We start from the raw sequence: 26,013 nt of genomic DNA, 5'->3' as shown, positions 1-26,013 counted from the left end.
TATATTTGATCAGAGAAGATCTAGTGAAGTAGAATAGAGATTTGTATCAGCAATTCAGTTGCATCTCATTCAAGTCAAGTCATTGTTACTTTCTCATCATTGTAGCAGTGATTTCTAAATATCCTAATAGAGTTGATTTAATAGCCATTTTGTAAATCCTCTAACAAGGTGATAGTTCTATTGAATTGTTCTAAAGTCCTCTAGTAAGGCCACTCCTAACAGGGTGATTAAATCCTTTAACAAGGTCACACCTAACAGTGTGCTTTGTAACCTTTAACCGGGTAGGCTCTTAATAGAGCTCACTTTAGAAGAGTGAAAATTAGTAGCTAGTTACTTGGTGGTTTTCCCATATTGGGTTTTCGAGTTAAATCTGGTGTCTCTTGTGTTCATTTCATTTCTTTTATGTATGCATGTTTTAAAGATCAGTAATAAAAAACATGCACTACATTTATTGAGTTATAGCACTCTGTATGGTTATTGAGTATCAATAGTAGCTAGTTTTATAAGACATCTAAGGGATCAGTAGACTTATTTTTGTGGTAACTAATTCACCCCCCCTCTCAGTTACTCCATCTATATTTCCAACATAGCCAAATCACTGTGAACTAACTCTAACATCTATGAAGCTCTCCATGCCCTACTTTTGTCAAACTTTTCCTTAGGATGCTTATTAAGAATGCAATCTTGGCAAACACCACGTGAGAACTGAATTGAAGGTAACCTTTTGACCATGCTCTGCTAGTTGAACTGATGCAAGTAGTGAAAGTTAAGATGGATAAACTGTTCATGCCATAATTTACTCACATCATTAGAGTGAGTGATAAAACTAGTCAAAGGAGGATTAGGAAAAAAGTGAGAAAACAAATAGAGTCATGACAGATGATCTGGTCTCCCAACTGCAACTATAGAATCATTGTGCTACTCACATATCTCCACTAAACAAGGAATGAACTGAACCCATTTGCCTAACCCTATGTGTGTGATCTAGTATGAAATAAGTTGATAATTCGGTTACACAAAGAACATCGTGGAATGTGTTATTCCCCACATCAACAAACCCTCTCCCACACACCCCAACAATAGTGTCATCACCCATCAAAATAGAAGGCATAGTACATGGCTCCTAGGATGCAAGTTCTTCCTTAGATGAAGCAATGTGGTGTGAAGTACCCAAATCATGAACCCAAGTGAATGGTGATGAAGCAATTGCAACAAGGGCCTTTCCCTTTCCTTTCCCCTTGCTATTTTATTTTTCCTTGTTATAACCTTCATTAGAACTTTGCTTGATAGACTCATGAACACTAATATTATTCTTCTCACTTGAATGTGTGTCAAGTGATCAATTTTTTTCTTCAAACATTCATGTTCATCATGACTGGGTCTTTTATAATAGGCACATTAAACCCTTCCTTTCTTAGGCTTATCATCCTTGGAATATGTGGTATCAATAGTTGCTTTTGAAGCAATTGATATCTGATCCTTCTTCTCATTGTTATTCTTTTGTTTCTTATCCTTACTATTATTGTTACTACATTGTCCTTTATTTTTCTTTTGTATGGTTGGTAGCCAAGGCATGTGACTTAGAGGACTTAAGAATGCCCATTTGGATTAGCGTGTCCTATTATTGAGTGAGATTCACAGCAAAATCATCTAAAGATGGCATGGTGAATTGAGTACACCCTTAGTATCATAGAAGGTAGAGACAAACATAGAATATTCTGAATTTAGCTTAGAGAATATACTAAGAATCAGTTCTTCATCTTTCTTTTCAATTCCACATTGTTTTAACTACAACCTTAGTGATTTCAATTTAGTGAAGAAATCCTAGATTATGTTGAAATTGCCTAGACTTAAACTAATTAGTTCATTTTCCAACATATGACCCCTCATTGAATCTTGTGTGCCAAATAATATTTCTAGCTTTGTCCATATTTCACTTTGTGTATCCATAGACTCAATGTGAAATAGAAAATCAAGAGAAATGGACAAACACAATGTTCCATATGCCTCATCACATTTGTTAAACCACTTAAGCTTATCTTAATCTTTATTAGGTTTACCTTCAAGTCCCATAATTATCCTATTTAATCTAGCTTTTCTTAAGTGAATTTTCATGCATGATTTCCACTCAAAGTAATTGTACGGAGTTAAGATGGGCATATTTGTTTGATCCATGATGAATAAATGCAAAGAAGAAATGCTAAAAAAGAAGAGAACCCATCCACGACAATGCCCCCGCCCCCGCCCCCCCACTTTTACTCAATAAAAGAACCCCCCAAAGAAATATGATTCAATACTTTATATTAGTGCATTTACAACTACCACAAATAGGAAACACTAACTGGTCTTCATTTCAATGCATTATAAAAACCTCATGAAGAGCATATGTTGAAACTGCAACTTTGGCACAATACTCAAAGAAACAAATAGGACCACTGTGAACTACTTGAAAAATCATGTCCTTTCAATAAAACAATCAACTCAATACGAGGTCGTATGAGAAAGGTATGATCTTCCAAAGTTCTAAAAATGAGAACTATGTAAAGTCACCAATGAGAATCTACAATTTCTAAAAAAAATTATGCATTAAAATGAAAAAATGATTGCACTAGTGGATACAGCACAAAAAAAAACCCTAATCATAATAAGAATTGTTGGAATCAAAGTTCATATGAGTAGGAACAAGGCATTTGAGAATTGCATTCAAATCTATGATTGCTAATGAAGAGGGGTATAGTTATTAATTTCTGTGCTCAATTCTACAAAATATACAAATTGCATGCAAAAACTAAAAGATACCTAGATGGGTTTTCAATGCTATGAACAAAACACAGAAAGCTTTATTCTTTCTAATGTACAAAAGATGTAGCTTTAGTGTAAAATCAGATGCCTTTAAGAACCAAAAATGGCCCCAACAACCAAGAAATGACCCTAGCAACCAAAATACATCATGTAAAGGTTGAATCAACTACTTAAGTCAATCAATGGCATGTTGGAACCTACAATATTGATTGAAAACACCAAATATGCAAGTTGGCTGTTAGATTTGAGATTGAAACCCCAGTTTTGCAACTTGTATGACAATCTCTAATCTCGATGAAATAAAATCCAGATCTAACTTTCTCTAGCCTCCTGGATGCATTGGAAAAACCAAAAATGTTGCAATCACACAAATTTCATAAAATATATGTGTAAACCCCAAAGATTAAAAATATTTTTGTGAAACTTTTTTGATTCTCAAGATCATCCAAAGATTCATGAGAAGACCATACTAAGTTTTTCAAAAACTTACAATAAGATTTGTTAGCCCTCCCCCCCTCCCCCAAATTTCTCAAATAAGGAAACTAAAATCTACTCTTGTACATAGAATAGCTTTGATACCATGTTAGAATCTAAAAAGATTAATAACCCAAAAAACTAGTGCAAAGAATAAATATCTAAACTATGAATGCAAATGATACAAAATCAAAATAGCAACACAGAGTTAATCTCCAAGAGAGTAATGCAAATGCTAGAAGAAAAAAAACATTAAGAGGATGCAAAAGGGAGAGATTACAAATACAAACTAGGTAGCATGCTTATATAGATTGGGAAGAGGGCGGAGGTGGCAACACTGACCAATGAGGAGCAACCATCTATTAGACTAAACATAGAAAAGTATCTTCCCAAGATAGCTAATGGATGCTCACATGTAGGAAGTTGACACCTCGCAACTACTCACCTAATAAGACATGCTTTATTAACCTAAGCAAGATTATTAAAAGTGTATGAAAAACCTAGGAATATAGGAAAAAATAAATAACCCACTAGGAAATTGAAAAACTACACTAACACTAGAAGGGCATGATCTATCTAGTCTTTGAGTCTAAAATGAAGGAACAAATTCTAAAAGAGATGCACAATTTAACCTAGCATGGATACCCTAGATAACTAAAAACCTATAGGAAGATCTGAGAATGGTTTGCATGGAAGGTCCTCAAGAATGAGTTCTTGCAGTATGTATAGGAATGCTTGAGCTATATACAAAAAAACAAATGAGAACACCTTACTAGTAGGGCTTCTCCAATGATTTCTAATCCTCGATCAAAAATGGAAAAGGATTTCAATGGATTTAATCACTAGGATACCTAGAGTTCAAAGGAAGGATTGTATTTTTTTCATCACTGATCATTTGACCAAGTATGCCCATTTAGTTTCCATTTCCACTAGATACCACGAATCTCAAGTGGCAGAGTTGTTCTTCCATGAGGTCTCCATTTACATGGTCTTCCATAGAACATGGTAAGTGACAAAGATACTCATTTCCTTAGTAATCTTTTGATGTAGTTATGTAGGCTAGTAGGAATAGAGTTGTCAACAAGTATGAGCTACCATCCATAGTTTGATAGATAGAAAAAGATTGTGAACAAATGGTTGGAGGGCTATCTGAGGAACTATGTTTTAGTATAGCAAGAGGCATGGGTGCATTGGTTAAATTTGGGTGAGAATGTTACAACATTATATATCATATTTTGATAGAAATTCTAAAGTATCAAGTATGGTTATGAACCTTCATCATTCATGGATTTGGCATTGAGTGACAATCATGTAATGAGGGCTAAAGATTGGCTACAAGAGAGTATAGATATATGAGATCTCTCAAGGAAAATCTACAAAGGGCTCATAACCAACATAAGATGTATACATACTGACATCAATTTGAGAGAATTTTTGAGGTTGGAAATCTAGTATACCTTCGGCATCAACTAGATCGACAATCCTCCCTAAATTCATTTGGCAAGGAGAAACTCAAACCCAACTTCTATAAATAGTATGGAGTGGTTCAAAGGGTAGGATAAGTTGCCTAATGAGCTTCCTGAAGGGAGATGAATCCACAAATTTTTCATGTGTCATGACTAAAGAAGGCTATTGGATAATGGTTCATAGTGTCAAAGAAATTTCTTGTTAGAATGTAAAGTCCACCAATATAACTGAGAAGAGGGTAGGGCCGAATTGGTTATCCATCTATTCCAACAATTATCAACTTTATTAAACCTTAACCATATGAACAATATAATCAAAAACCATAACAAGATATTCATACAGAAAAACACTTGATATGTTAACTAGGGAAACCTTAATTAAAGGGGAAACCCTGGTGGGGATGGTACCCATAAAATGTCATACTAATATAAATGTTCCTTTTTAGAGGATGGACCTTGTAAAGAGTCAATAAAAACATTTAGTCGATATCAGCCTCTATTAGGAGAATTTGAATCCCTATTAGGAGTTGTGTCAACCATGTTGGTAGTTGTAGAATGAAGATGGACCCACTATCCAAAAAGGTTTAGGGGCAAGACCACTAAACTCACTATCCATTTGGTCTTTGTATTTTTCCTTATAGAATAATAGGATTGTACTTGTACTTAAACATCCTTTGTACTGTCAATGAGACTATCTCTTTCGATCTTGTCACTAGATCACCAATTTCACTTCAAGTAATCCCTTTAATTGCTTACTCACATCTATCAAACACTCTTCTTTTATTTTCAGTTCCTCAATCACAATTGCATACATTCATTCATTTAATCAAGAAAAACACTTTTCTTTATACCATTTCCTTAAAATAATTGCTTGGGTTTCCCTTGAGGCTTTCCCAATAGCAATACCACATTAAGATAATTAATTATTTCACAATTACACAAACTTGTCGACTCACAATCTTTACAACTTTTCACTAGTGCGACTCTAGATCTTGGACATCTACTAACATCACCATCAAACTATCTATTGTCACTTTACAACATTGCATGTCCTGATTCTATATCTATTAGGATATATAATCCAACCATTAGAAATTTTCTCTTAGATACTCTATTTGTGTCGTCCTCTATAAATCAAGCATATCTTCTGCATATTTTCAACTTTCCACCTACGCTTTCATACATGACTTCAGGGAATACTATAGAATATTTCATCAACTACACTTGACCTTATCTTCATTATATTATCTATACAACCTCATTCTTTATCTTCTACACTTCTATTCTTCACATATTTATTTCTATGTTGACATCAATGACAAACATGGTCATGAATGCAATATGTCAAATATGCTATCGATCTCCTCATGCTCTAGAAATTCTTAGGATACTCCCCCAAAGGAATAACATTAGCATTCATTCTAACAATCAACCCCTTTGGAATTGATGGAGACATAGGTGAAAAACATCTAACTTCCATTTATACAAAAAAAAAAAACTCTGCTAGAACTACTCTTGTTCTCATCTTTTCAAATCCTCTTCATCAATCAAATCTGAAAGTTCTTTGGAATGCTTCTTTGTTCTATAGCTCTTTCTAATCAAATCAATTTTTCACACCCTAAACAACTCAATTTCTCCCCCATTTAATGTTACACTCCATTGACATCTATAATACTTTCGCTTATACATAGGATATCTCAATTTCTCCCACATAAATTTGTACTCTTCCCTCATACATAATTAGAAGATGGAAACTCTTCTCCTTTCATGGTACTTCTCTAAGCATACTCTCCCCTTTCATACTTAGGAGATTTTTTTAATGCATACTCTCCCCTATTGACATTAATGGCAAAGGTTTCATTATGTCAATCATCTTCTTCAAGTGTTCATCTAGCTCAAGTGTCTAACAATGTTGTTCTAAACCATATTTGAAGAGTCCTTGATGACTCTTCTCATCTTAAGATACTCCTCCATACAGAAAGTACTAGTATTCAGTTCAATTCTTTGAACCACTAGATTGATCATCTTCTCATAAGTATGTAGGGGCATAACCCCAAGCATACCATGTAAGTACTCAAATGTATCCTTTGGTAAAGGATTAGTGAATATGTCTGCAACTTTCTCCTTTGTGCTGACATGTTCCAATCTAATTTATTTATCTACAACCTTCTCTCTCATAAAATGATACGTCATAGAAATATATTTACCTTTAGAATATAATACAATATTCTTAGACATACTCACTATACTTGTGTTGTCACAATGTTTAACAATAGGTTGTGAAAATTCTATCCCTATATCCTTCAACATCTGCTTCATCCACATGATATGAGTATGGTTATTTTTCTCTACCACATACTTTGCTTCTATTGTACTCTATGAAATACAATCCTGTTTCTTTCTTAGCCAAGAAACAATCTTCTTCTAAGGAAAGATGTGCCACCATTTGTACTTTTTTTGTCATTCATACTACCTGCCCAGTCCGCATCAATATAAGAACACAAAGTAAAATCACTTGGATCTATCATACTACAATCCATAGTTAGATGTTCCCTTCAAATATCTAAATATCCTCTTTACTATTGCATAATGATACTCCTAAGGATCAGCTTGAATTATTTCTACAGTCCCAACTATATTTTCTATATCTAGTCTATTGTGAGTGAGATATTGCAAACCTCCAACCATTGATTTGTACTTCTTTTTCTCAGTTGTTAGTGTCTCATCTTTACTAGATAACTTGTGACCAATTATCATAGGTGTACCAATAGGCTTACAACTTCCTATGACAAATATTTTCAATGGGTAAAAGCACAGATCTGTGTCACCATTATGATACCAAAACTTGTTTTGGTCAAATCTCATTTCTCTATAAAAACTCAATTTTTTTCAAAAACTAAAAATGCCCTTTTATAGATCTTAGATTTAATATCATCATTATATAAAAATTTTAGTGTTTTGATTAGTTAAAATATGTTATAATCTAAAAATATTATAAGTCGATATTTCAACATTTCAGAAGATGCTCCCTCAAAAAAGAAAAAAATAGTAAATCATATAAAAAAAATTTAAAAATTACATATATCTCTAGAGGAGAGAATCCTCTTCACAAATATTTAATTTTTTTTTCAAGAAGGTATAGATTTGATTGGCAAGTTTTGATTGGAGGAAAAAATAGTTGGATTCCGATAAGGTTGAACTGGAGTACTTATAACAAAGAAAATATACATAAAAAATGATTATTTCATTTTTTTTTTCACTAGCTATACATGTCACCTATAAGATATTTTCAAATCAGAACAAAAAACGATGAATTGCATATACCTGTTTGATGGGAACTACACCCTATATTTTTTACAGTTAAAAAAGGGACTTCAAAAGAAAATAAAATGAATAAATTCCTACTCAAAAAAATTATAAAAATTATAGGCATAAAATTCATCCAATTCTACACATTTCATCAGTTTACATCATCTTCATATTTTAAACACAAATACCATTTTTTTTTGTCATTAATGTTGAACTATCACATTCTGATATCACATTTCTTTATAAAAGGCGACACAGGTTTGTGCTTTTACCCCAAGAAATCTTTCAAATACTTAAATTATGAAATGAAAATACCATCACTACTTTATACAATATATAAACCTAGAAAAAATATATTTCTCCAAGCATGCTCATCTCAAAATAATTCTTCATTTATTCAAAAAAATTATCACTTGCTTCATTATTACCTCCCAATATTATGTCAACAAAAAATATCACAATGATAAAAAAACCATTCTCAATTTCTTTCAAATATAAGTTAGCATCTATCATACCTTTAGAAAATCCTAAATTTTCTAAATACTTATTCAATCTTGCATACCAAGTCCTAGGTGCTTGCTTTAGACCATATAGATCTTTCTTCAATATGCATAATATATCTTTGTCTTTGGTTAAAGGAAATCCTTCATGCTATTCAATATAAACTTCTTCGTCAAGTTATCCATTCACAAAGGTTGATTTGACATCCATCCAATACACTTCAAACTTCTTAATTGTTACATAACCTAAAAAATTCTATTAGAAATGCTTTAGAATAATTAAGGGGGGGAGTGAATTAGTTATTCAAGGTCCAAATGTCCTATTCAAACTTTTCACTAAGTATAGTAAACTCATTCATTCATCCAAGCTTTAACTTTTCTAATCAGCAAGTTACTATAATTAGCATGCAAACATAACACATGAAAAATCAACACATGATACAGTGATCTACGTGGAAACCCAATTTGGGAAAAACCACTAGTAAAATGCTACTCAATTCTCACTCTTCTGAAGTGATGCCTTGTGAAAGACCTGCCCTATTAAAGGCTTAAAACACACTATTAAATGTGAGTTGGTTAAAGGATTTAACCACCCTATTAGAAATGGACCTAGTTAAAGGACTTTAGAACATTCAGTTCGAATGTCACCCTGTTAAAGGATTTACAAATGGCGATTAGGCCAACCTAAGTCCATAGGATTTTCCTTCTATCCTAATTGATAAAATTTCTAGAGAGTAACAATTAGGGATTTTGACCTAATTGTAGAACACAACTTAACTTGCAAATCTCATATCACTTCTCAGCTCATACCATTACCTAGCCTTCAATCTTTGCAACACTTGACAAATTGCCTTCCTTTCAAGCTTAGTCTCTTTGAATCTCCATGCTCAGTGTATCGATGAAATCATCTCTTCTTGACCACTTGTAGATGTAGAGCCTCTATGCTCTTCCTTCTCCTAAATATCTACTCCTTGACACCCTTCTAATCACTTCTCAATTCGGCTCATTTGCTAGCAACAGCTTCAACAACATTTTCTTCTTGGTCTATGACTCCTTAGATAGAAGTATTGGAGTTCTCTTTTCCTTCTCAATTCTTCCTTCCTTTAATTTCAATTCGTATGGATTAGGTAGGATTCATTACATCTAACCCATATTTTGTTTCCTCTAGAAACTTCTTGAATAATCATTTTGAATTTTCCCAAAAATAGTTTACATAGATTTCTGTGCCACCAACTCATGATCCTTATTTTCCAACTCATTCACAAAATTCAAGAAAACAACTATGTTAGCTTAGATTTGGTGAATCTTCATCATTTGAAATAATGTCGTAGCTTAGCACTATTGAAATATTAGTGCTCGACACATACTAGGTTACTCAGCATCAACTATGTTTTTACGGATGCTTGGCACCATCTAAATTTTTTTTGATGCTCGGTACCTGATCTTTAGTTGGTACCTAATGATCACTTGGCACACACAAGGATTTCATATTACTCTGCTCCAACTAAGAATTTTCTTGGCTTCAACTAACTTTCTTGTCACCCACTAATGATCTTACTTTAACCTTTGCAGTCAACCTTGTTACAACTTCTTCCTCCAAGGTTTCTAAGTGTGACCAACCTCTGTATCTTTGAGTATGTTATCAATACATCATTTAACCATTGTCTTAACTAATCCTTGCACTTCATTACAACATCATAACTCAACCTTTCCCTTAGGTTCTCTTGTTACATCTTGTTGATCAAATCCTCTTCATCAATCAACTAAGTGATAGTACTTGGATCTTATAAGAAAATTTCATTCCTACAAATAGCAGGTTTGACATCACTGACAAAACAATGATTGAAAACAACAATCTTCTTTCTTTGCAACAATCTTTCTCTTTGATCTTCAACAATGAGCTTTTCAATCAGATTTCCAACAAAATCCTCACTACTTCCATTCAGGCTATAGGGGCATATGTTTCCTCATAATCTACTCCTTCTTTCTGTGAATAAATTTTGCATACCAGTTTGGCTTTCTTTCTTACAACTTCACCTTGTTTATTTATCTAGTTTTTGAACACCCATTTAGTTCCTATAGCATTCTTTTCTTTAGGTGTAGGAATCGATTCTCATGTCTCATTCTTCAAAATCCGATCTTGTTATTCCTTCATTGCTTAAATCCAATGATCATCCTTGCATGGGTCATCTATGCTCTTAGGTTCAACTTGAGAAATCAAACATAATTCCTCATGTGCTTTGTTTCTTGTTATCACTCCTTTGTTTTTACTTCCAATGATCTACTATGGTGGGCAATTCTTTTCTAAGTTCCTATTAGGTGTAGGAGTTTCTATCTCAACTCTTATCTCTTTCCTTGGTTTTGATTTTTGTTCTCCTCTTTACTCAAAAATGTGTACATCATTCAACAAGTCATTGTTAGTTTCAAAGAAAACTTATGCATTTTCTCTAACAAATCTAGGACTATCTTCTTCTTTATTAGAATTATAATCTATCATTCTTTCCTTAACTCCAAACTTCTCATCGACTTTCACATTTTCACACTCAACAATTATCTTAGTTATATGATTAAAACATCTGTAACCTTTTCTTTTCAATGAATAACCAATGAAAATACCTTCATTGCTTCTTGGGTCATACTTACCAATATCATCATCTCTCTTTATGTAACACTTCCAAAAATTTTGAAGTACTTCACTGAGGTTGCATAGCCAAACCATAATTCATAAGGAATCTTATTCATACCTTTTCTAATCTATAATTTATTCATGGTGTATACTATTGTATTAACTAGTTCTCTTCAAAAGGTTTTAGATCCATCATTGATCTTGCTTCCTCTGACACTAATTTGTTTCTTCTTTCTTCTATCCCATTCTACTTAGGGGTCTTGGGTGATAATAATTGTATCTTCATTCTATTTTCTTCACAAAGCATGTTAAACTCTTTAGAAGTAAATTCTCTACATCTATCTGATCTTAAGCATTTAATCTTTACACTAGATTCATTTTCAACTCTATTCTTCAATATCTTAAACTTCTCAAATGCTTCATATTTTTCTTTAAGAAATGCTACCCACACCACTCTAGTGAAATCATCAACAAAGATCATAAAGTAATTTTCTCCATAGAATCCTCTTGTTGTCATAGGTCCAGTCGGATCTATATGAAAAATCTCCAACTTCTCTATAACAATGAACTTCTTGCTACGAAATGATACCTTCTTCTTCTTAGCCATGATATATTCTTTGCAAATAACATTAGTAGGATTCATGATTATAGTTAAATCTTTGACTACAAATGTACTTCTCACCTTCACATTATTATCAAAGTTTATATGACAAAACCTTCTATGCCATAGCCAACAATTATCCATTTTTTCAAAGAAACATGTCATCTCAATAGGATTCAATTGAAATACACTACGTTTATCCACAAGTTGTCTAACACACAACAATTTATTTTTTTAGCAATTAACAAAGTAAACATCATCAGTGTTAGTCATGCCATCAAGAGTAATAAATCCTATCCCTATGATGTCACAAGCCACATTGTTTCCAACTCTAACAATGCCTCAATCATGATTCCTAAATTTAAAAAACTTGTTCATATCACTAGTCATATAATGTGAACATCCACTATCTATAATCCAACCAGATTTCTTTTCAACTTGAGAAACTAGAGCCTTCTCTTCTCTAATTTAGTTATCAAGCTCATCTTCTTTTATAGCTACAAATCCTACCTCATCATCACTTTCATTTTGATTTCTTTCTTTAGATTCAACATCCTCATTTGCATACAAATAGTCTCTAGGTCTTCTAGGCTTAAAATTTCTCCTATATTTTTTCTCTCTTTTAGGAAACTTAGAATAATAATGATTAAATTCATTACAATTCCAACATTTAAAGATTTTCTTACCATTTTTCTCTTCTCACAAGCAAGGGTATAGCTTCTTCAATCTTTTTGTCCTCTTAACATCTGGATATGTTGTTGCTAGCATACTATCCATGGGTACTTGTGCTTTTGGAAAAGCAGGGACAATCACTCAAATTACTAAAATTTGTCTCCACTCTTGTCAATTCTCTATGCTATCTCAAACTTGATCCTTCTAATTCCAATATTCCAAGTAAAGTCTCCTTAGAGATCTTCTCAATGCAGGGTATCAATAGCTCAACTGTTTGTGCTACTTGCTTGAATGGTGATGTTAAGAAATTCAAGATCTTCCACATAATCTCATCTTCTTCTTTGGTTCCATTATAGGATTTCAACCCTACAAAAAACTAAGTTATCCTACCAATATACCTTCTCAAAGATTCATTTTCCATCGTTTTAGCATCTTGAAAAAACTATGTCCAATTCTGTAATCTTCTCCTTTTTGTATGCTTATATCCTTCAAATGTAGATTCCAAAGATTCCCATATCTTATGAGATGTTTTTATTTATTTTACCTGACTATGCTCATTTTCAAGAAGAGTTGATAATAGGGCTTCTTTAGCTCTCATATTTCACATAAATAGGTCTTTTACTACTTTTTGGTATTCTTCATGCTTGTCTTCTATAATTTCTTTATCAATCTTTGTTAGAATGCAATATCCTAGACCCATACTTACAAAATCAGTCTTCATTGTTTCTTTCAAACAATCATAGTTAACTCCATCAACCTTAGGATTTTCTTTTCTAAAGAAACTCACCATTGATCTCCCAAAGCTATTAGTCTTTCTTTTCAAGGACCTAAGGCTCTAGTACCAATTATTAGAATGTGAAGTCCACCAATTAAACTAAGAGGGTAGGGGTAGAGTTGACTTAGTTATCCAACTATTACAACAATTTTCAAGCTTATTAAACCTTAACCATATGAGACATATAATTAGTAACCATAATAGGATACTCATATACAATAAAACCATATATATTAAATATGGAAACCCTTGATTAGAGGAAACAATCTAGTAGGGATGGTACCCACAAAATGACGTACACATATAAATGTTCCTTGTTAGAGGATGGACCATGTTAGGAGTCAATAAAAATATTCAATACATATCAGTCCCTGTTAAGAGACATTAAATCGTTGTTAGGAGATTCCAACCATCATAAGAACTATACCAACCATGTTAGGAGTTGTAGAAGGTAGATAGACTCAATATCCAAATAGCTTAAGGGGAAAGACCATCATACTCATCGTCTAACTGGTCTCTGTATGGTTCCTTGCATAAAAATAGAATTATATTTGTGTTTGAACTTCCTTTCCCTTGGAATTAGACTTCCTCTTTTGATCATGTCACTATATCACCAATTTTGCATCCAATAATCCCCTAGATTGCTGACTCACATCTATCAAACTTTTCTCTTGTTCGCACTTCCTTAATTACAATTGCACATGTCCATACATGTCAATCATGGAAACACTTTCCTTTATACCATGTCCCTAAAATAATTCCTTGAGTTGGCCTTGAGGCTTTCCCAAATAATTATAATAGGACCACATTAAGATAATTAATTATTTTACATTTACACAACACTCTTAGCTCATAGTCTTTACAACCTTTCACCATTAGATAGTCTAATATCACTTTACAAATTTTCATGTCATGATTATATATCTATTGGGAGATATAATCCAACCATGAGAAACAAACTCTTAAATGCTATGTATGTGTGATGCTCTCTATAAATTAAACATATCTTCAGCATATCTTCAACATTTTTCTTGGGATTTCATCCATGTCATCAAGGCATATTCTAAAATATTTCCTCAACTAGGCTTGACCATATCTTTTGTATATTGTTCGTACAGCCTCATTCTTTATTTTCTACTCTGCCAATGTTCACAAAATTACTGCTATGTTGACATCAATGAAAAACACACTCATGAATGCAACATGTCAAACATACTATCAATCTCCTCATACTCTAGCAATGCTTGGGATACTTCCCCAAAGGAATACCATCAACATTCATGCTAAAATTTCATCCTATTGAGAAGAGACGAAATCAATTCTAGAGCTAGTTGATATCATCAATGTTGAGGACAAGAGGCTCAAGTTCCACACTATTAAGGATTTTATTGTATGATAAAAGGATCTTACGGTTGAGGATGCCACCTGGGAAGACGAGAAAATTCTAGAGCATCCAAGTTTGTAATTTCTTGAGGGCAACACATTTTCATTTGTGGAGGACTATGATGTCCCCAAAATTATTTACAATTAATTTTTGGTTATGTGATCAGTAATCAATGTTTTTATCTCATAGGCCTCCTCTTTATTTTATTTTTCTTGCAACTTGTTAGCCTATCGGTATTCTTTTAATGCTTTAAGAAGCTCCCCTGAAGTCCTTTATAAGGCCATCTTGTAGGTTGTTTTAGGCATGCAATTTGGATTTTTTTTTGTACATGAACTCTTGTTGGAGTTTTGTGTTGTTCTCCATTTTGAAAGTAAGATATCTTCCCTACTTGGCCCTTGTAGTTTTGGTGGGAATCAACCCTCACCCTATTTCATCCTCTATACTACTTATTTTCATCTGGCAATTTCAAGTGCCATATTTGTCTAAAATATAATATTGAGATTTGTCTATAATTTATTACATCTTTGTATGTTGTTTACTTGTGGTATTTGGTGAATATCTAGCATTAAGTTATTCATAGTTATTTTCAATTAGTTTAATCTCACATTGATACCTTCATTCCATGTGGCATTTGCCTAACTTTTTGTAGCCTTATGATTCCTCTTGCACAGCCTCAGATCCATCTAGCATGTCATCAGATTCCCTCTCACATGATATCAAGCTCCCTCCAATGTAGCCTTAGCTCCCTCTAACATGGCCTTGGGCTCCCTCTAAAACAACCTTGGCTACCTAAAACATAGTTCCCTCAGGTTATTTCACTCGGGTGGTTTCTGTCAGATGGTCTCCCTTGGGTGGTTTCCCTATGGCACTTTCCATTGGGTGGTCTCTCTCAAATACCTTGTCTCAAGTGGTTTCCCTTGGGCACTTTTCCCTTGGATGGTTTCCATTAGCTACTTACTCTTAGCTATGCCATCAGGAACATTACAACATAAGAGACACACTAGTAGCTTTTATCTATTATAATGGTCACCATGAATTACAAACAATTGAAGGATACATCAAAAGCATATTTGTGAGCATTGCATACTTTGATGGAAATAAATTTCCCAAGACTCACCTAAATTAAAATTATCAAAAATAAAATTATTAAGTTTACATTCTTATGTTAATTTATATTTTGTTTACAAAGTTAGTTTGAGATAATGGAGTAATGACATTACATATCAAAAGAGAGAGAAAAAACTATAAATCATGTTATATTGATAAACCAATGCAATTGACTTTTAAATGTTTAGAAATAATTTTATGTGGATTATTTTACTCATTTTAAGATCTATTCTAAATTGGTTACACAAACATTTGCAAAATTTAATACCTCATCATCGTATTTAAATATTTCAATTGAATTGTTTTCATCTTTGAATTTATATCTAGACAATATTGAGTATCATTTGTTAAAAAAAAAGATCATACTATAACATTTTAGTTAAAGCACCAAGAAAAACATAATTGTATATTGTGTCATTCTATAGGATTGTTTTGACCTCAAGATTTCTCATAATTATAAACTCGGTCCTCTTAATAAGTTCAATTATAATTATCTGGAGAGACCTTTGGTAGATTCAATTTTGGATGATTATTGTTGTGCAGGGTTTGTGTTTATTGTGGAAAACAAATTTTAAGAGCTTTTTTCAAAGTTTGTCTACCTGGCTATTATGGCTGCCAGTGGGGTTTCCACAAGTCTCATTCTTGCTAGAGCCTCTGGTTGTGATGGATCTTCTCCCGGGGCAAGGTCATAGGAGAAGGAGCCATTTTATGTTAGCAAGCACTAGAAGTTAAATAAAGTTAATGGTTGTTTTCCACATAGCCAAGATCGGCCTATGCTAGTTATTCCTCCAAAAGTAGTATTGGAGGATGTGGACTATTTGGCCACACATGCATTGATATGCAAGTTTCTTGGTATTTGGATTTTCCTGGTGGCTCTAGAAGCTTGGATTCGTCGTTCATGGCAGGTGGAAGGTGATATGGACATTATGTTGGCTAGGAATAGCTACTTTTTGGTGAATTTCTCTTGCATGTCAGATCAAAATTGGGTCTTTGAGGGAGGCCCATATTTTTATGATAGAGTAGACCTTTTTGGTAAACCCTAGCATCCGGGGTTCAATTCCACTGAGGATCTTCCTTCGAGAGTTCCTATTTGGGTCCACCTGCTGCAACTTCCTTTGGAGTTTTGGCATGAGGATATCTTGCAACAAATTGCCAATGTACTCGAAAAGCCGACTGCTATAGCCCACCAATCTCTAGACAAAAGGGTTATTTCCTATGCTCATATTTGTGTTGAAATTGATTTAAATAATCCTTTGTTAGATACTCTAGAAATTTTTCTTGGCTCTTCTTCTTGGATCCAACAGCTAGACTATGAATCTATTCCCTTCCGTTGCCACCTTTGTCATGTGTATGGTCATTTACAACATCAATGCCCTCAAGCCTCCAAAGGCAATGGTACCCCTGTTGGGTTTTTTGGCCCAAGGATGGCTAATGATGGTAAGGGGAATGGTCAAAATGTTAGTGGAAAAGGAAATGCTCAGTTTGATAGTGCAGGTAAAGGGAAAGCTCATATGAACACTTCAAGTCAGGGGCTAGGGCCGTCTAGTTCTAGTGGTCCTGATAAGGATGGTTTTATCCTAGCTCGAAACCCTGCTAAGCGGCAAGGTAAAAAATGATCTCATCTAGATCGATAAGTGGACTCAAGGTTTAATCATTTTGAGGTTCTTGACAATATGATTATAGAAGACGGTATTCTTGCAGAGGCTCAGGGTGCAGCTACTAGTTCAGAGGGGAGGAATTCTACTCTTACTGGAAACTAGGATGTTGTAGTTTAGCATGTGCCAGAGACTTCTATTGGCCCTGAGTTTGGTATCCTTGTGGTTTCTCCTGCTCCATAGGAAAAGAACATTCTTCTGGCAGATTTGGTTAAAGATGTGTTTGCCTCTGGTAAAGGAAAGGGATCTTCTCTTGCTTTGGGCCTGATGCAAAGATCATTTAAGAAAGTCTCTTTTACTACTCCCTCAAGAGTTGGGCGAAAGTAGGATTAGGAAAAAATTAAACTTACAGAAGATTTATTGGTAGAGTCTGGGGTTGTCAAGACCTTGGATGAGCATTTTCCACACTCTAATCAATGATTATTCTCTCATGGAATGTGAGGCGGTTGAATAGAATCCCCAGACAAAAAGCTATTCATGATCTTGTGGCTGAGCATTCTTCGGATATCCTTTGTATCCAAGAGACCAAGCTTTCAGTGGACTCCATGTTTAGATGTGCTCCTACCATTTGGTTTCTAGGCCAATGTTAGTGTATTGGTGCTTTGGGGAACTTTGGTGGTCTTGCCATCAACTAGGATCCTAGGAAATTTATGCCACTTTACTGGGTCTCTTGCCTCTCGGCTCTTTCAATGGTTGCTTCCTCTCTAGAGACTGGGGAGATTATTCTTGTTACTAATGTGTATGCTCCTATTGATCTCCCTGGCAAGTCTATGCTCTGGGATCATATTAAGCATGTAAGAAGCTATCATCCTTTCTTGCCTTGGACTGTGGCTAGAGACTTCAACTCTATTCTTAGTTTAGAGGAGAAGAGGGGTGGGCTAGCTCACTTGGGTCCTTCTTCTGAGCTTCTTTGACAAAATATTGATCTTTTACATCTCTCTAATGTCAAACCTCTCAATGGGCTCTTTACTTGGAACAATCAAAGGGTTGGAAATGATGCTATCTTAGAACGCTTGGATAGGTTCCTTGCTTCCTGCTTTTGGAATTCTGGTTCTCTTTCGCTCTCTTCTAAAATTCTTGATTGGAGAGGTTCTGACCACTAGCCTATTAAGCTCACAGCTAGTTATGTTGCTGTCCCCAAGAACCCTCCCTTTAAGTTCTAGCTAATGTGGCTTCGAGACTCTTCTCTTTATGACTTAATGGCTCACTGGTGGAGACAGTGAGGCCCTACAGATATGGCATTGCTATGTTCTCCTTCTCTAAAAAGCTTCAATTTTTTAAAAGGAAGTTGAAGCATTGGAATAGGAATTGTTTTGGTAATCTACATATTATGAAGAAGACGGCTCAAGATCATCTTGATGTTATTACTAGGTAGATTCGGGATCTAGGTTTTTCAGAAGCTCTTGGTATTGCAGAGTCTTGAGCTTCTGCTGATTTAGCTGAGTGGGATCTTAGAGAAGAAATTTATTAGAAATAGAAGGCTTGAGTTGACTGGCTTCAAGAAGGAGACAAGAACACTGCATTTTTCCAAATATTTGTGTAGGCTCGACGTAACAGGAGTTACATTTCTTCTCTTGTTACTTCAAATGGGATGCATTTGACCTCTTCTCAAGCTATTTCTAGGGAAGCTATTCAGTTTTACTCTACTCTTTTTTTAGATGATTTACCTCCAACAAAGATTGAGGAGAATACTATCTTGTCTTGTATTCCCTCTTTTGTGACCAAGGAGATGAATGATTCTCTTATGAGGCCAATTAGTATGTTTCAATTGGAGGGGGTGGTCTTTAGCTTGCAGAAGGGCAAAGCTCTAGGGCCAGATGGTCTCCCTATTGAATTCTTTCAAGAATTTTGGGATATTATCAATCCTAAACTTTTGGATGTGGTTTAGGAGTACTTTTCCAACAAAGAAATGCTTCATGCCTTGAATGCTACTTTCTTAGTCCTTATTTTGAAGAAGGAAGAGGCTAATCAGCTGGACTTTTTTAGGCATATTGCTCTTTGTAATGTGGTCTATAAAATCATCACTAAGTTCCTAGCAGAGAGGCTTAAATTTTTCCTTCCTATGGTTATCTCTAAGGAACAAGGGGGTTTTGTGGCAGGAAAACAAATTTTGGATGGGGTAGTTATTGCTTCTGAAGCTATTCACTCTATGTGTACTTCCAGGGAACATGCTATGTTTATTAAGCTTGATATGGCTAAGGCTTATGACAGAGTCAATTGGGATTTCTTGCGAAAAGTTCTTGTTTTTGGCTTCAGTCAAGATTGGGTTAGCTGGGTTCTTAGCTGTGTTATTACTCCTTCCTTCTTGGTCCTTCTTAATGGTGGACTGATAGAGCTTTTTGGGGCTTCTAGAGGTCTTTGTCAAGGAGATCCCATCTCACCTTATTTGTTTATCATTATGGCTAAGGGACTTGGTAGACTTCTCAAGTTTCATGTTTCCCAAAATTTGATTCAAGGATGGCAATGGGGAAATGGTTTGCCTACTCTTTCTCACCTTCAGTTTGTTGATGATATTGCCCTTGCTGGGAGAGCTCAAATTCAGGAAGCTCAAGCCTTTCAGCTCACGTTGGATACTTATTTGGTTGTATCTAGGTAAAAAATTAATGACCACAAGTCCTTTATTTTTTTCTTCAACACTTTTGAGCCAATCCAACGGAGGATTGCTAATATCTTGAGATTTAAAATTGCGTCTCTCCCTCTAACTTACTTGGGGGTCCCTATTGTGGTGGGTAGATAGCCTAGGCTTTTTTGGGAAAGCTTGCTTGACAAACATCGACAAAGGGTCAATAATTGGACTCACAGGTGGCTCTCCATTGCTGGTAGGGTGACACTCCTTCAATCTATAATTTAGGCTCTTCCCATATACAGAAGCATAGTTCAGGCTGCCCCAATTTATTTTCTTAAAGAATTTGATGCCCTCTCTTGTCAATTTCTTTGGAGTGGAAATTTGCAGCATACCAAATGGAGCCTCATCAATTGTGATATTGGTTGCAAGCCAAAAAAGGAAGGAGGCCTTGGCCTTCAGTCTGCTATCTTGTGCAATCAAGCTCTTGCTGCCAAGGTCTATTGGCATTGGTGTACTAGTCAGTCTCAGCTTTAGGCCTGTATCTTGTCACACAAATATTTACTTGGTGTTGAACCTTCAAAAGTTTCTAGGTTTTCTCTTGAAGGAAGAGGCTCTATGGTGTGGAATACCCTCAAGATTGGTGCTCACATGGTGAAGAGAAGTTTATTTTGGATCTGCAATAGAGGCACTGAGGCTCTATTTTGGAGTGATTCTTGGAATGGGCATCCTCCTCTCCTTTCCTCTCATCCTCATTTGCAGGGTCTTTGTGATTCTTTTCTTTTCGCTAGATGGAATAAGGTGGCTCATTATAAGGAGGCTTTTAACCTGGGCCTTGTTGTCGGTTATAGATGGAAGAATTATTCTGATTGGCGTCTAGGTGGCTCACTGGGAGATCGGCTAGAACTATCTCAGATATTGGCTTCTAGGGAGTGCAGCTCATTGCAGAAACTTGATGTTTTGGCTTGGGGAGGTGCTTCTTCTGTTAAGTATTTTATTTCTTCTGGGTACCTTGCATTGATGAAGCAACTTTTTGGTGAGGTGGAGGTCTCTTGGTGGAAGAAAGTTTGGAATAGTTTTTCATGGCCTAAGTGTAACTTTTTCCTCTGGATTTTGGTTTACAATCATTGTCTCACTTGGGATAATCTCTGCAAGCGAGGCTTCCAGGGTCCTTCCATCTGTGTTCTCTGTTGCAATAGTGAAGAGACTATATCTCACCTTTTTTTTCTAGTGCCCCTTTGCCAAATAGATTTGGCACCTCTGGTGGAGTGTGTTGGGATGCACGTGCTGGCATGTGTCCTCTTTGTTTGAATTCTGGGACCATTTGGGCCATTCCCCTTCCAAGACTTCTTTTCTTCAAGTTGCGTGGACTAACGGCTCTTCCCTTATTTTATGGCATGTTTGGCTTGAGAGGAATAGGAGGATCTTTCATGATTTTTAGTTTGAGCTTAGGCACTTGTGGGGGAGAATTGTTAATTCTCTTCAGAAAATACTCCTTGCTAAATGTGACATCAGTGGGGGTTTGGATCCTATTGATGCTGGTATTTACTCTCACCTCTCCTTTCTTCTTCAGGTTTGCACTCCCTCGATCCCCCACACCCGCTCTAGGAATAGAGCTAAGCAACACTCTCAGCGTATTAATCGTCAGTGATGTTGGTCTCCTCCTAAGGTGGGCACTCTTAAAATCAACATTGATGGTTCTTCTCGAAGAAATCCTGGTCCGGCTAGTACTGGGGGAGTTGGGCATGATAGTTCTGGTGATATCCAATTTCTGTCTTCTATATACAAGGGTTACCATACTAATAACCTCATGGAAGCCCTGACTATCTTGGTTGCAGTGGAACAATGTTGTCTACGTGGTTGGAAAAAAATCATCTATGAGACTGACTCATAGGTGGCTATGAACTTATTACATAATAGGAACCTTGTGCACGTGGATTGGCATTTGGCTCTAGTTATTCAACAGATCATTCAGTTATGCAATTCTCTGAATTATGTGTCCTTTATGCATATCCCTCGTGAGTGGAATGGTGTGGCTGATTGTCTAGCTAAATGGGCCTCTGAGTAGGGGCCGGCTTGGAACATTCTTGATTTTAGGATGCTTCCCCTTAATTTATCTTAGATCCTGGTTCAACTTGTGGACTAGGATAAAGCTATGTAGTTCTCTTTGTTTCTTGTGTTGTTCAGCTCTCTTTAATATTCAATAAATTTTTTACCCCTCTTTTAGTTTAAAAAAAGTTCAACCTAAGAGAATAAATCCTTATTTGACAATCTCCCATAGATTTGTGAGAACACCATTAGTACTTAACATTAAATAACACATAAATAATTAGAGAAATAAAAATATAGGATTATACATTGTACTAGATCAAATCCGTGAGTTATGGATCACATTCACATATGTAGAAATGACAAAAAGTCAAAAAATAAATTCATCATGTTTATTCAATAATTTTTAATGATTCTAAATTCAGTCCCACTAATAAGTACAAGTAATGGAACAAAACCTTATTTGTATTTAACAACACATAGAAACATACACAAATAAAATTGTACAAGATCATGCATTATATTAGATTCAACCCATGAGTTATATATATATATACGCTAAAAAATTCAAATGTATTTAGTTGAAAAATATAAATTTAGAGAAAAAAATTGTTATTTAAAAAAAATTCTCACCTTCATCCAATCATATTTAATATTGTAACACTTAATTGTTCAATTAGCTAAAATCAACGTTAATGTTAAAGAGGTCGTATGATTTTTTCCTAGATTTTTTGAAATTCTAATTAAATTAAATTAACTGATTTCTATTAGATCATAAAATCAAATTTGACATTAAAGAATAAGTATCAAATGTTTTGGATTCAATGGCAAGCCTGTATTTTCCCATTGCACAAGTCAAATACTACATTTTCAGGGGTCATCCAAAACATTTTCTTTTACAGTTGTACATTTTCATCTTGATGATAGACGATCTAAAATGATAATGGAAAAGTTTTTACACAACTGATTCCCGAAACATTTTATGCAACAACTTCGTTTCCTTTGTATAATTATTGATTTTCAATAATGACGAGTTTCTTCAATAACTGGAAGATTGATACAAATTCAATGGTCGCCGATGCATCAATACAGGTTCCTGGTTATATGTACTAGGCCACTTCATACGCAACCGACGATTGTTGATGTCACATAAGTTGAGTAGGCACAAAGAATAAAATAAGTGGTGTCTAATCAAATGAATAATGATTGTACTTTAATATCTTCTTTCAAAAATAGATGGAGAGATAATGTAGTATAATTTTGGGTCCCTCTAAAACATCATACATTAGGAAGAAGAAATTCAGGTTGGAAAAATAAGTTAATTTTGACTATTAATACTTTTATTTTAAAAATCAAATAAATTAATTTTGACTATTAACACTTTTATTTTAGAAATCAAATCTTAGTATGTGATGTTTAAGCAGTCCAATAATTTTTGTGGGCATGTGCAGCTGGTAGAATACCTTATCTCATTGGAAGGTGTAGACGTGAATGGCGTGAACGGTGATGACATGACTGCACTTGACATTGCATCTGCAGCAGCCAATGACAACCCCAACTCCAATTTTGCCAGGATTGAAGAACTATTGGAGAGTGTAGGAGGTATTCGATTGAGTCACAAGCCAAAATATGATAGAAGTATTTGTGATTCAAAAAAAAGGGAAGACAGAGATATCATAAAATCTAGTACCACCTCTGAATCGCGTCAACGGGAATATAAAGATATTGTGGATACACACACGGTAGTGGCATCACTGATTGCTACTGTCACATTTGCGGCTATCCTTACAATTCCCGGTGGAATTGAAGGTGACAAAAACAGTGTACACTATGGAGCGGCCAAAATGGCATTTCATCGTCTTTTCAAATTCTTTCTATTCTCTAACACCGCAGCATTCACCACTTCCTTTACACTGTTTGTTGCATGGTTGGTTAGACAGCTTATTCGAGACAGTTACTTTGAAAGAAGATCGATTTTATCCCATATGTCCGTGCGGACCTTGATAGTCTCCAGATTGTGGACGACAGCATCATTCGTGAGTGCTACCATTATCATCATACTGCCTCCTAATTATGAGGATTTGAGAAATACTCATAAGGAAGCCTTCTCCAAGTGTAGATCACTTTTGCAACAAGAGATCAATCTGGTATTCTTATCGTTTCTTTATCCGGGCGTACCGCTTTTACTTTCGGTGTTGGGCTTTTTTGGTTTTAGGCCAAACTGGGTTTTTTCCGTAGGACATAGAAACAGGATGATCCGCCGGACATATTTAGTATTGCTTCTGGTCACCTACATCACTGTTATTTTAACTTTTACCTCAAAAAACATCTTTTAGAAGCCGAGTTTGTGAACGACAACTGCATTCTAAAAGTTTGTGAACGACAACTGTATGTACATCCTGTAAATCATGTGAGCTACTATCTTTTGTAGACTTCGCCTGTAGGTTACGAAAATATTTGAATACAATGTTTAAAATAATAATAATTTGATTTTTTGGGTTTTAAGTGATGTTATTTTGGTAAATTATAATTTTATTTATACAAAGAATACAATTGTAAGAGTTTCAAATACATGTTTGTAAAAATTCATGATTAGAGTTTATAGACTGTCAATATTTTAATGCATAGTTCTTTTGAACATTTTTATTTTTATTTTTTCATAATGAATTATAAAACTTAAATATAATAATAATAATAATATATAATTTTTGGAATGTTGCTATTTAGAATTATATTGTTGTTGAGCATAAATTTTAAATGAAATCATCCACCTGTAAAAGACAACATAAAAGTTATATTAGTCATCATTTGGACAGGTACAAGATTCATTGTATTGCAATTATAATTTAAGACTGGAAGAATTCTATCAAACATCTTTCTTTAAACAATTTATTGTGTCATAACCTTGTGTCTCATACATTTTAGGGCCTTGAATGTTACTTCAACATTTTTCATTATTCATTATGTGTTCCTAGTCAAAGATCTCAATGGATTATGCCTATCTATTTGTTTGGCTACTTGATGATATGTTTGTTTTCTCACTTACTTTTATGAGAGATGCTTAGTCTATGTAATGTTGTTTTGACTTAATTTATAGTGAACATTATACTTTAATGAAAAAGGTTTATTCAAATTGAGAAAAGTTGTTTAAACTACGTGTTAAAGAGATTTGGGATATTTGCAATGGACTATGATGCAATTTGGATTTTAGTTATGGTTTTTAGTACAAACTTATGATGCAAAATTCAATAGTTTAGTTGATTTTTAAGTTGATGTGAGGGTCTGCCCCAATTAAAAAGGGTTACCTTCTTTGTGGTCAACCGAGATATATTTAACACACACCAAGTCATATTGCAGGTTTGATTTATGTGTTTTAGTTTTAAAAATGTCTCAATATGACTAATTTGTGTTTTGATAATATTTATTTCACTTTGGTCACCAAAAATGAATTAGGTAAGCCATAGTTAGATCTCTAAGAAGATCAATGAAACATAAGCATTTATTTATCATATTACAAATGGATTTTCTTTACTAGATTTTTTTTAAAAAAAATAGATTATTTTTATTTCAAGTAACATATATGTAAGAGTGTTCAGGCAATATCCTACATGAAAATAGAAATTTGTGAATCTTTCAATGATTTTAATTTACACTTTAAAAATGGTATTTATTTAATTTTATTCTTTAAGACACTCAAATTTATTTGTATATGCCTGTAACTTTTTTCTTTATGACATCTGAATTTAGACAATAATAAATGGTTATATCAATATTATCTTCATTTCTTACAATTTACCTTTCAATATGAACAATTCTAAACCTTATTAAGTGTGAAGGTATATGATTCAATGTAGTTTTGGTATTAAATTTGAAAGAACATGTGAGGTATAATTAATTCACTAGTTCAAGCTTTAATTTAAATTTTTCTCAAAATATAAATTCAGTTTATTTTGGAAGTTGTAATAATAGTGCACATAAGACAACCATTGTGAAAACTCCTCTTTTCATGTTGATTTATTAGTATGATTCA

At 34.3% G+C, this 26,013-nt stretch overlaps 1 protein-coding gene across 1 annotated transcript in view; it reads left to right on the top strand.

Annotated features, from left to right (window-relative positions):
• Positions 1-24,488, top strand: part of LOC149558212 (protein ACCELERATED CELL DEATH 6-like) — a 156,925-nt gene extending 132,437 nt beyond the window's left edge. Inside the window, exon 4 of the mRNA XM_089786104.1 lies at positions 23,435-24,488. Within this exon, the coding sequence (XP_089642230.1) occupies positions 23,435-24,319 (885 nt within the window). The 3' untranslated portion in view covers positions 24,320-24,488. The remainder of the gene's footprint in view (positions 1-23,434) is intronic.
• The last annotated feature ends 1,525 nt before the right edge of the window (positions 24,489-26,013 follow it).

This window comes from Cupressus sempervirens, chromosome 5 (genome assembly GCF_028749045.1).
Source record: "Cupressus sempervirens isolate cs-2001-9-10 chromosome 5, ASM2874904v1, whole genome shotgun sequence".
Lineage (NCBI taxonomy): Eukaryota > Viridiplantae > Streptophyta > Pinopsida > Cupressales > Cupressaceae > Cupressus > Cupressus sempervirens.
Note: the sequence above shows the minus strand (reverse complement) of the source record. Positions and strands in the feature narration are given on the sequence as shown.